Source organism: Eublepharis macularius, chromosome 5 (genome assembly GCF_028583425.1).
Source record: "Eublepharis macularius isolate TG4126 chromosome 5, MPM_Emac_v1.0, whole genome shotgun sequence".
Classification (NCBI taxonomy): Eukaryota; Metazoa; Chordata; class Lepidosauria; order Squamata; family Eublepharidae; genus Eublepharis; species Eublepharis macularius.
In genome coordinates, this window is record NC_072794.1 from 54,876,009 (window position 1) to 54,887,799 (window position 11,791).

At 39.5% G+C, this 11,791-nt stretch overlaps 1 protein-coding gene across 5 annotated transcripts in view; it reads left to right on the top strand.

Annotated features, from left to right (window-relative positions):
- Positions 1-11,213, top strand: part of GLMN (glomulin, FKBP associated protein) — a 31,853-nt gene extending 20,640 nt beyond the window's left edge. For 4 of the 5 annotated variants that reach the window (XM_054979532.1, XM_054979530.1, XM_054979531.1 and 1 more), the window contains 2 exons: positions 1,734-1,797; positions 5,412-7,293. In XM_054979532.1, the coding sequence (XP_054835507.1) occupies positions 1,734-1,797; positions 5,412-5,765 (418 nt within the window). In that variant the 3' untranslated portion in view covers positions 5,766-7,293. Of the gene's footprint in view, positions 1-1,733; positions 1,798-5,411; positions 7,298-7,447 lie in introns of those variants that run through there. The other variant, XM_054979534.1, reaches the window with a different exon arrangement.
- The last annotated feature ends 578 nt before the right edge of the window (positions 11,214-11,791 follow it).

Consider the following 11,791-nt stretch of genomic DNA (forward strand, 5'->3'; position numbering starts at 1 on the left):
TGTTCTTTCTGAGGTTGGCACTCCTTCACAAGTCAGGTGCTCCTCTTTTGACACACATACAGAGCACAACTTCCCCTCGTCTGCAGAACTCCACTGAGTCAAACCCTTTTTAGATACTGTATAGGCGTTATAGTTACGAGCTATAACCCTGTTCCTGTGCCGAAGGGGAGACTCATTTCTACCTACTTCCTTGACCCTTATAATTCGCAGATCTCTTGAGGCTATGCAGGAGTTAGTGCTGTTTTCCCCACTTCAAGGACTAAAAATGCTTCATGAATGTACTGATTTCTCTTTAAGGGTACACCGTCCCTTTCTTCCTCACACAGAGGACTCTCTGTTTGACCCTGTCTGGTCAGAAGCCAGACTCCCACTCCCTCTCACTCATCAGTTTACTCCAACTGTCAGTCCCTCAACATTCCATCACCAACTGCCATTTCAGGCTAGCCACAAAACAGGGGGGAGGGCCTGTCAATCATCCTCCCCTCTTTACTGTCCAGCAGTCCCAGCATTTGAAGCTGAGTCTGTCACAGACTTATCTTTTCTTTAGTATGAGTCACATAGCAAAGCATGTGATTTGTATGCTAGGGACAGGAATCAAAATCCTACCAAACTCTATATTAATAAAGAATCTGTTCACACTCCAAAGAGTCATTAAAGTGATTGAAACCTTCCAGAAATTTCCTCATGGAGCAGAACAGGAGACTTTTGGAGGATACAGACATTTTCATGGGTTTGACTCATAAAATGAGTTGGGGTAGAAGGAGAGAGGGGTGGTGCCACTTGGCAAGATTGACAGGGTCAGGCTTTCCTCACCTGGTTTTGGCCTGAGGCACAATAACCTGCTCAGCTCATTTGAGGCATATCTTTGGAACATTGCTTCAAGATCTTCCTAGAAAGGAAGAGGCTGTAGTAAGGAGATTAAGAATAAAAGACAATGCCCCACAAGCATCCTAGGCATTGGTAGGCCTTACTGTAATGAAGAGAGGCTGGGCTTGCCTTTGGCAACCTCTGGGGAATCCTGTCTGTGTGGTTGGAGTGAGTGATGGCCATGGAAGAGTCAGGGAAAGGGCTAGCTATGTTGAGAAGTGATGCTGATTGAAAAGATGGGGTTTTGTTGGAGACAAATTACATTACACCCAATCTGAATGAGCTTTTACATTTAAAAAAATAGACAGTTGGCTCCATCTAGTACTACTAATTGGACCTTTGAGGACTGTGTCCCCCATGGAGATTCGCCTATCCCTTCTGTTGCCATCTTCCACCAGCGGGTGATGACTTTTCCTTTGGCGTTGTTTTAAACATTTTAATTGTTGTTTTTATGTGTTTGTATGTTTTTATATCTGGTTTAACTGTTTTAATGATGTGGTTTTGGTTGATTTTAATCATTAATAGTTCAAAAATGTGGGTTTTTTTATGTATGCTTTAATTTGCTAGCCATCTTGGTGGCCCTGATGAAGACAGAAATGCGGGATATATATTCTGTTAAATAAATATTTACTGGGCAATTTATTTGTCAAGCTTCTGTAAGTATTCTACAGTCTTTCCAAGAATGTCTGCAACAGAGAGGGGCCAGAAATCTAGCCACTTCATCTCTTTTAAGCTCAACATGTGTAGGTTTTGCATTCCAATATCATTCGTTTCACAGTCAGTTACCCAAAGGCTTTCTTCCATGGAGGAAAAACATTATGTCTGATTCAGCCTTAAGTGATTAATTCTTCATTCCTAATTCACAGGATTATGGCGTCTCTAAATCTGTTGAGATATTTAGTCATTAAGGATAATGAAAATGACAATCAAGTAAGTGATAATGGATTTTAAGAAATTTTGCAGCTCTGTGTGTTTCAGAATGGAAGAAATGAGATGTGTTAACATTAATGTAACTTTGTGAAGAATTGTACTGTTCAAATACATTGCTTAATTACTGTTAACCATATTTGAGCTTTTCACATTTTCATCTGCGTTCAATAGAAATCAAGATTAGAACCTGTAATTCAGGATAATTTTTCAGTATAAGTGACTATCCACATGTAGTGATCCTGATAGATAACTAGGCTTCAACACCAGTCAGAATTCTGAAACTCTCTTTACAATGTGTCTCCAAACAAATTTGTTGGATATTGCCTTTTCCCCTTTTAAGGAAGCCACTTTATCACACAGCTTGAAGCATCTCTTTTCTTCCAGCATGCAGGGAAAAAAGATATAGCAGTGGCAAGCTTTATTCATGAGTGTTTTGACAACCTTGCCTTGAATCATTTATTTTTAATCCTAATTGAGGATGAATATCCTTGATTTCTAACCCTTCTGCAGCTGTATTCTCTAATCTAGTCAACAGTGCTGCTACGTATTTGAGTTGAATATCCCCCCACGCACACACACACTAAAGCGGTAGTAAGCATGATCATTCTGTCAGTTTTCAAAAAATCCATTTTAAACAGTTCATGGTAAATATAAATTCCCTAATTGGAGAGACTAATTATCATCTGAAAGATTCTTCCCTCATCCAAGTAAAATCATTTGAAAATGCCCTCTGGTATTTTCTATTCTGAGAGTCTGTGCTGCAGTGCTTAACATATCTTGCATTATGTAAGATGTGAAATCTCAGCTTGTTGTGTCAAGACGATGAGTGGGCTAAAGGTTTAGCTTTGCAAGCAAAGCTATTGAAATCAATGAGCAAGAAAAAAGGAGATAGAAGGAACCAGATCATGGTTTTATAATTACTAGCAAATTTGATTTAGTAATTTGTCGTCTTGCACTAAATTCTATTCTGCTGGTGGTCAAATAGCCTTCAGCATTGTAACTGCAGCCTAGTTTTGAAGATTCCGTTTTGATCTGACAGATTATTTGTGCTACTTTAGCAGTAAGCATATCTTCATTTCTGTTTGTTTATTATTGTACTTAAATATTTAACATTCTATGTTATCTACCCAATGCCCCAGTTTTAAACATTTCCTTATTTTAAAAAAAACATTTATTTGAAAGTAGAATTTCTACGGATTTTTAGTTTTGGTTCAGAATACAACCTTACAGTCCGTTCCTAACTGTATTTAGTCATAAATAAAACCCATTGATTTTAATAGTTTAATTCCAAGTAAGATCATATATGCTCAGTAGAATTTAATTGCACAATGAGATGATTTAAATAGGACTTAAGTGCACCCAAGTACAGCAAGTTAGGAGACTTGCAGGGCTCCATTGTGCCTAAGCCTGGGTGGCTTCTAAGTGCCCAATCAGAAACTTCCCTGCATAGCCCCAGCCTGGCTAGAACCCTTCCCTTCTGTCACTCCCCAGTCCAGTAGAGAAATGTCTACCCTGCTTGGAAGGTATGCAGGTTTCTGGGAGGCATTGGATGCTCCTATACATGTGCCCTGTATTTCATGACAAGTTACAATATTTGGAATGAAAGACTAATGCAGGTGAATAGCCAGTACAGATAGCAGAATGTGAGCAAAATAACAAAAGATACAACACGGTTTTACTCTATACCAGTAACAGAGATCTAGATTAGTATATGTAGTGGCTAGATTGCTGGATTAGGAACTGGTTTGAATCTCCACTCTGCCGTAGAAGCTTGCTGGGTGACCTTGGGCCAGTCACATACTCTCAGTTGAACCTACCTCAAAGGGTTGTTGTGGGGATAAAATGGGGGAGAGGAGAATTATGTAAGCTACCTTGGATCCCCATTGGGGAGAAATGTGGGATATAAATTAAGAAAATAAATAAAAATAAATTAAACATCATAAGTAGAGTTGATTCAGTAGAAAATACCATTTTTACCTGCTCTGTGGTGATAGTCTGGGCTAAGGGAGTTTTAAAAATATTATTTGGATTTGGACAAATCTAATGATGCAGTCTCATAGCTAAACTTGCTTTTGGCAGCAGAGAATAACATTTGGATTTTAGTGATTTTCTCCGCCCCTGTCCCCTTGGCAAGTGCTATTTTTACTGAGCACTTGAGCTTTGCAGTGGCATAAAACATTACAAAAGACACAGCTGCAGGAGCAAGTCCATGCCTCACCCCTAATTTTCTCTGTCTCTCTTCTATATCACGCCCACTGCAACACAGTGGTGCTCCAGCTCAGAATTCAGTGTGGTGGCAGTTTTTCAGTGAAACTCCTTATGACTGATCATGGTGGGGGTTTCTTTCCTCTTTCTTTCTCTCTGTCTCCCCACATTTCTTTGAATGCTCATATTCTCGTCCAGTTGCTGCATTGTGGTGGACAAATGTTCTAAGAAAACCAAGGGAGCAGTTTCTGTATAAATTTTGCCTCAGATTTTTATTTCCTATCTACTGAACAATATTTTCTGGGCATGCATAGCTGAGCTGAGGTTCATCACATGTTGAAACACCACTGCAGCTTACTATCTTTTTAGTTTTCTGACTGTACTTCAGAGTATTGGGAAGCCCATTAATGCCAAAAGCTGCATCTAATTCTCTGCCAGTGAGGGGGCAACTGACAACTGAGGAATGGCATGTAAACCAAAGGAAATAAAATGGAGCCTCTCTGGACTCCTGTATATTTCTGCAACATAGTCATCCTCCCTGAGTTCCCGCTAATCCTCCAAAAGGAACTGCTACGGAGTCCCTTCTTGCTTTCTTAGTATATTTATTCTCTTCTCTCTGAAGGGATCCAAAGTAGCTTGCAACATTAATACATTTAAAATAAATAGAAAAAAGTATGCACTGAAAAAGCGTAACACAAGAAACAAACATGCACACACAAATTGTAGTACATATTCCAACTTTCTGCTCCTAATGTTGATATGACTTAGGAGAGCAGTTCAAGTCTGCATACAACAGAAGATTTCTTACACTTTTTTGAGTTTCATGGAGGAGAGAAAATTCCAGTGAAGCTACAGTACAGTACAAACTCATTTCTTGAATTTCCTGGAAGAATAAGAAATCACATAGGGTCTCAGAGCAGTAGTTTTTGGCAGTTAGGTGATAAGGAAATATGATTTAAAATATAATAAAAAGTCACCCCTTGACCTTAGCCACCAGAAAAGCAAGCCAGAAGATACAGGCCTGCACAATTTGTGACCCACCAACCAATGCATAGCCCATCAGCAAAGTCTGAGAGTTCAATAAAGCCCCAGTTTTTGCATGCAAGAAACATAGTAGTTGTCAGTTACCTGCTACATCAGTTTGTTATCTGGAAGCTGTATGTCTTGATTGGTCTCATGGCCTGTTTTATAAAAAGTTCCAAAAGATCTTTGGCCGTCTTTAGGAGAACAATAAATGCTTTAGTAAGAGGGCTGGGGAGGTTATAGAGATTACAGTGTACATCAGTATTACAGGACACAGTTAAATTATTTTGTTTCCTTGACCAACAGATGATGTTGTTGAAGAATGCATTCACTGGGATCTTGCTGCTGTGTGACAAACTAAACTTTACTCTTTTTGATTTGGCTAGACCTGTGTGTGGACAGAACTTACCAAGATTGAGCAAAATTTCTTAAAGCCCTTACACACTGGACTCAATATGTCAAGAGCACATTATGAAGCTGAAATAAAGAATAAAAGAGAGAACAAAAGAGGTTGGTTGACTTCATGTTCACTTAAAAAAAACCTTTTAACAAATGAAAGTAGCAAAGGATCTCTCCATTTTGGTAGGAACCTGTCTAATACCAAGTCTTACTGTTGGTCTAGTATTGCGTGCTCTGCAAGCAGCAGCTCTCTATGGCCTCAAGCAGAGCCAGAGTTTTCCAATCTTGCTATGTGGAATCCTTCAACTGGAGATGTAGAATTTCACCTGGAAAAGACTTGATCAGCAGTTTGAGTTTGCCTCTGCACAATGTGAAATGGTCATGAAATACAGCCTTTTGCTAATGCTACATATTTATAAATACTACACATGAAAAATAAATTATAAACTTGTTCTGAGTTAGCAGGTGTGAGATTCCAGAGTTTTACATTGGGGAAGGTGAAAGTAGCATGAAGTTACTTTGCAGATGGGTCCTGAACTGTACAGTAAGTTTAAATAGTTTCAGGTGGGTAGTGGTGTTGATGTGTGATAGAACAACAAGTTTTGAGTCTAGTAGCATTTTTAAAACCAACAAGATTTTCAGCACATAAGCTTTCAAAGGTCAAAGCTGCTTTTGTCAGAAAGAAGTTGGAATGGAGATCCCTGAGCCTATATATTCCACTCAGGAGGGAGTTGGCATGCAAAGGTACAGTGGTACAATGCATCTTGATTAGATAGAAGGTAGCATCTGTAGTGAGATAAGAATCCTTTGACTCTATTCAGCCCATGGGGGGGTCAATAGAGGTTCACACAGACGTTAATCAAGTGATGTTATTTACTTCCATGCCATGAAAAGCTTCCTCTGCCCAATCACACAGATTAAGCCTCTGATTAAAAGAACAGGATATTTTTCTTCAGTTCTGTTGGCAAACTTAGTACCACTCCATCTGTTGGTACTTGGTGATTGTATATGCAGGGCTTTTTAAATACTGAGTACACTTGAACTCCTAAGTATGCTTAGATGCCAAAACTTGCACTCTGCTTGCTGTGTATCTGGTTTGCACACATACCTCTCTCCTCCCGATTGTAGGTTTTTAAATGCTATTGGCCTTCAGTAAACCTTCAGTAAACTAGCACCTTCAGTAAACTAGCACCTACACACACAAGCAGGTTCTGTTCATATTGTTAGAGAGCAATCCTAAGCAAGTCTAGTCAGAATCCTGTTTGGGTCTGTTCAGTGGAAAGTGTTCTTAGGATTGCATTGTCAGCCTACTACAAAAACTGGGAAACAGACTTTGTGGGACCTTGTTCACATTGAGAATTTTAAATCTGGAGATGGGGCAGAAATGGCTTACTGCGCGCGCGCGCGCACACACACACACACACACACACACACATGTGACCATTTTCATGAGGTTCCGGAACTCCATTCCACCGTGTTCCAGCTGAAAAAAAGCCCTGCATATATAACATACATGTCCTGGCTGTTAACCAAACTTTAGTATTATCATGCTCTCACTTCAAGGAGTAGAGTAACTCAACACCAAAATATCTTGTCTCCATTACCTCCATTTTTTATCATGAATGGAGGCATGAAGCGTTAGGTTAGATCCTTGGGGACCCTCCACTTCTTCAGAATGGTTGTCAGGAAACCACTGTGTCACTGCAGGATGAAGTTTCAAGAATGACAGTCACATCTAGGTGAAGAAAATTGTATATTATACTGATAATTTCATTCTTTACTGTTTACAGAGTCTCATACTTCTAAAACAATTTGCTCTGTATCAGTAGCTGGGGAAAAGATGCCTACCATGACAACTGAAATGGAACTTCAGGTGGGTGATTTGGTTACAGTGAAACTCATCAGATGCAGAAAGGGAGACTTGAGGTTTCTCTTAAATGTCTTCATTTGGAGGGGAAAAGGGAAAGTAGTAAATGTTTGTGTATTATCTCAAAAATAACATTTATTTCCCATAATATTTCAGGTTCTTCACTCGGCTCTCTTCACATTTGACTTAATAGAGAGTGTCCTGGCCAGAGTAGAAGAACTCATTGAAGCAAAAACAAAAATAGCACCTGAAGAAAATACTGGGGTCAAATGAAACTTTGCCTCCCATATCTCAATTATGTTTCACATTATGCACTTCATTCTGACTTGAACAACCAAGCAGGAAGCTTTAATTATGTGCAAAATAGTAGGCACACAGGCTGCTAGAAGAAAAGGCCCGGGACATTTTTGTTCTTTTTTTTTTTTTGTATTCATCTTGACAATTAAAGGAAGTTTTTTGTATGTATTAAAATGTTAACTGTGTTGGCATAGTTGCAACTTATCTGTACAGTATGTTTAGCTTTAATTTAAAAAACAAACACTGACCACTGTTTCTGGCTGACAAAACTGTTACTGTGACATAAGGGATATGTCTGCAAAAATAAGCAGGGATGGAAACAAGCCCTTGATGGAAATTGGAGCAACATGTTTTCCTTAATGGATAAGGGAACAGAGCTCCAGAAGGCTGTGTCATGTGCCTTTAATATCCAGTTTAGATGTTGCTGCCAAAAATACATCCTTTGCAGAATTCCAAGCTATCAATATATCTAATTATCAATATGGCCGTATTTGCAGATACTTAAATCTGCAGATTGTGGCCATGTAGAGAGAGAGGAGAAATTTCTACAAGATTAGGGGAAAGCCAAAATGTTAACAAAAATGGATTAAATTCCATAAAACAGAACAGCATTGTGCCACGTGCAGATCATGCATCTCTATTTGTCTCATGATGGAAGAGGTAGATGGATGGCCACACCTGGGAAATGCCACTACAGGCAAGCAGAGCAAAAGGGACAAAAATCCCTCCCCCCCCGGTCACCACTTGAGCCACAGAGGTAGGCAGGGGAGGTGCAGGAACCACAACAGTCTTGTGAGCAGTAGTAGAGACAGTAATGCCCACAGCTGGGCAGGGGAGGAGTGGGAGTCTTATGGGTCCCTCACTTGTACTGCATATTTTCCAGATTGTTTCAAGGAAAAAGCAGCTTCAGAAAAAAAAAGATTTGCAACGATGTAAATTCCTTTATTTTTGTTATTTCCTGTCCCCAGCACAGTAAGGATGCAATCATGGGAAGTGGTGGAGGGGACCAAGATGTGCCTGTGCCACCGGTATAGAATACTTTCTAGCAGGAAGGGAAAGCAAATCTAAACTCAAGAACTGGTTCAGAGAGGGGTTTTTTCAGTGAACCTGAACTAAACTTTGAATCAGAATTGATCCCTTAAAAATGGAAGACAATCCAAAATAAAAGAATCTCCTGAATGCCTGACTACTAACTAACCTCTTGAGGGTCGGTGCAGGCACCTCTCAGCTTCAGCTGTATTTGGAATAAGTTTATTTTCCAGTGAGCTATCTGAGAAGAGGTGCAGGAGCAGGAGAGACTGGTAGAGAAAACCTAGGACTGGTAGTCCTGGTAGTATAGTTTGCCAACCCATAAAGCTGCAAGTCATTTAGAAGCCTTCAGGTTCTTAAAGCTTTCTGTATATCCTTGGCACTACTGTACCTTTGTGCTGCTATTCTACCATATCTAAGTTAAGTTATTTTCATTTTTGCTAAATCAGTGGGGCTTCTTGAAAGAAAAGATAGAGCCATAGGGAGATTATATTTAAAAGGCAGGGCAAGTATGAGGAGAGGAGGAAAAGGAGTTCAATTTGAAAGATAAGATGATATTTAGCTGTTTAGTAAAGTAATAGCTTTGTTATTTAGGCCAAAGCTTCCCTGGGTAGCTAGGCCTAAAGCTTAGTTTTCACCTCTGGCCTCTTTCTGAGAATTTTCTCCTAAAATAATGTAATTTTGTATTGACTGCTAGGAGTGTGCAGCAAAAAAAAGGGTATCATTTGGATCCAAGTATTAGGAATGCCATAAATATTTGGTATTCCTGATAATTCGGGTCCAAAAATACTGGCATATTTATCTCCATTATTCCCTATGGTGAAATCTTTCCCATTATTCCCTATCAGGAATAGGGAATAATCTTTCCGGAGTGCTGGAGGGGCTGTTTTTCAAGCAAAATTACATCAAAATAGTCCTGCCTACCCACTAAAGAACCCCAATGTTTTAAGTGAATTCTACAGGCCCAGAACAAGCTTTTCCTAGCTACTCTCTTTTATTTCCTGGGGGAGGGGGTGGGAATCAAGGCTTTCTTAAGGACACAGGAAACCTTAGCCAACATGCAACAGCAACCAATGACCAAATGCTTCCCAATGCAAACAGAACCAACAAAGCCAAACAGAACCAATGTCAAACCAGAGAATCCTAGCATCCAATCTAGCAAACCCGTAATACCAAGTCAGAAGCTAGACCTAGTAATGGTATATGTCAAGCAAGGAAAACAGGCACAGGTAAACACACAGTAAGGCTGCCTCCTTTCCCCCCTCCTCTTCCTGTTGCCTGGGAAACTTGTAAAGGGGAAAAACAAGCAGCTGCAAATTTTAAAATGCAATTTCTGGATATTCCTGAATATATCCAGACAATTCGATATTGTAAATACCAGTTTATCCGAATATGCTGTATATACCCCCAAATTCTGAATAGTTATTTTTCAGATATATATTTGGTATTCCTGAGCCAAATTTCACACCCGTGTTGACTGCCTGACCTTGGTTTTGTGTTTGTGTTTTTATTTGTTTTGTTTTTTTAGGTTTTGGTGGTAGATGGTGCAGAAGCTATGGTTTTTTAAAATAAAACTTGAATTCTCCCTAGAAGCTAACATGACAAAACTTAGGCTGTCATACTTTGGTCACATCATGAGAAGACAAGACTCTCTGGAAAATAATGCTAGGAAAACTGGAAGGCTGTAGGAAAAAAGGAAGAAAGACCTAAAAAAGATGGTTTGACTCAGTAAAGGAAGCTACATTCTCCAGTTTGCAAGATCTGAGCACGCATGCATGTGCGCATGCGCACACAGGCTGCTTGACCTTGTTTTTTTGATGTGTATGTTTTTGTTTTGGTTTGCAGGTACATGGTGCAGAAGCTAGGGTTTTTAAAGAACTATTTTCTGTATAAAGAAAATTATGTTAAGAAAGACCTAGGGAAGAAAAGGAATTGCAATATTGTTAATATTTCATATAGTTCAGTAACTAGCTTCTATACCAGAAAATTGTAAACAAAGCTTATTTTAAAACAAGCAAGCAATAAACATTCATTCTATTCTTGAAGGAAAGTCTTCTCTTAAAGTAGCCAGAGGGGAAAAAATTGAGCCTAACCATCCAAGAGGCCCAAGGCAAAGTAAGCAAATGGTTTATAAAATAATTAGGTTAAAAATGCTAAAATGTTTCTACTCCTACCTCACATTTCAAGTGGAGCATCCTTTCCTGCTCATTTTACACATTTACTTTGCAAAAAAACGGTGTAATTCTTCATGAAATGTGTTTAAAGCAGTTCAATGTGTTTGAACCAGTTACTGCACCACAGGTGAAAAATACATCTGAATCAGAATTCAAATTATGGTTTGACTTCTTGCTTTCTAGTTTCTAGCACAGAAATTGAAATGACCGATATTGCCTGATTGTTTCGGGACTGGGACTTTGGCATAAAAGAGCATGGCATATAACAATGTTGTATCACATGCTGGACAGCAACTACTTGACTAACATCTTCTGGCAGGGGAGTGGATTGGATCAGCCCTCGGAAGGAAGGCCACAACCTACAGTATGTTAGTACTGTCCCCTTGAATAAAACCTGAATGTGAATTGATACTGCAAATCAACAGCTATTTTGGATGCGAGTACATTTTTTTAATGTAAATTTATCTGGTCATTAGAGACGGGCACAAACTGAAATATGAACCAAAGTTCATCACAAACCAGGGCGGTTTGTGGTTCGCGAACCAGCTTTTCTTCAGAGCCCATTTCTGATGAACCGCCACAAACTTTAGGGCGGTTCGTTTGGTTTGTTACTGCAGACAGCATGGTGCCAATCAAGCAACTTGTTAGGCAACGGGGGTTGGGCTTTCTGCTGACCTGGAAGTGGTGATTTGCTGGCCAGGAAGTGACGTTTCCACGAACCAAACCGGTTCGTGAACTGGGGCAGGTTCATGAAAGTTCGTGGTTTGTGAAACATGACCAACCACAAACTGCATGGTTCTTTTTTTTTTTTTTGGTTTATGTCCATCTCTACTGGTCATCCCTGGATGCATCTAACCCAACACATCCCTGAGCCAGCCCAGAATGTAAAAGCTGGGTAGGCAATATTCATTGATTGGAAAGAATAACCCTTAAAATACAAAAGATGTTTATTTCCGTTCATGAAGGGAAATCTAATGTCAACAAGAAAAAAATTCTTAGA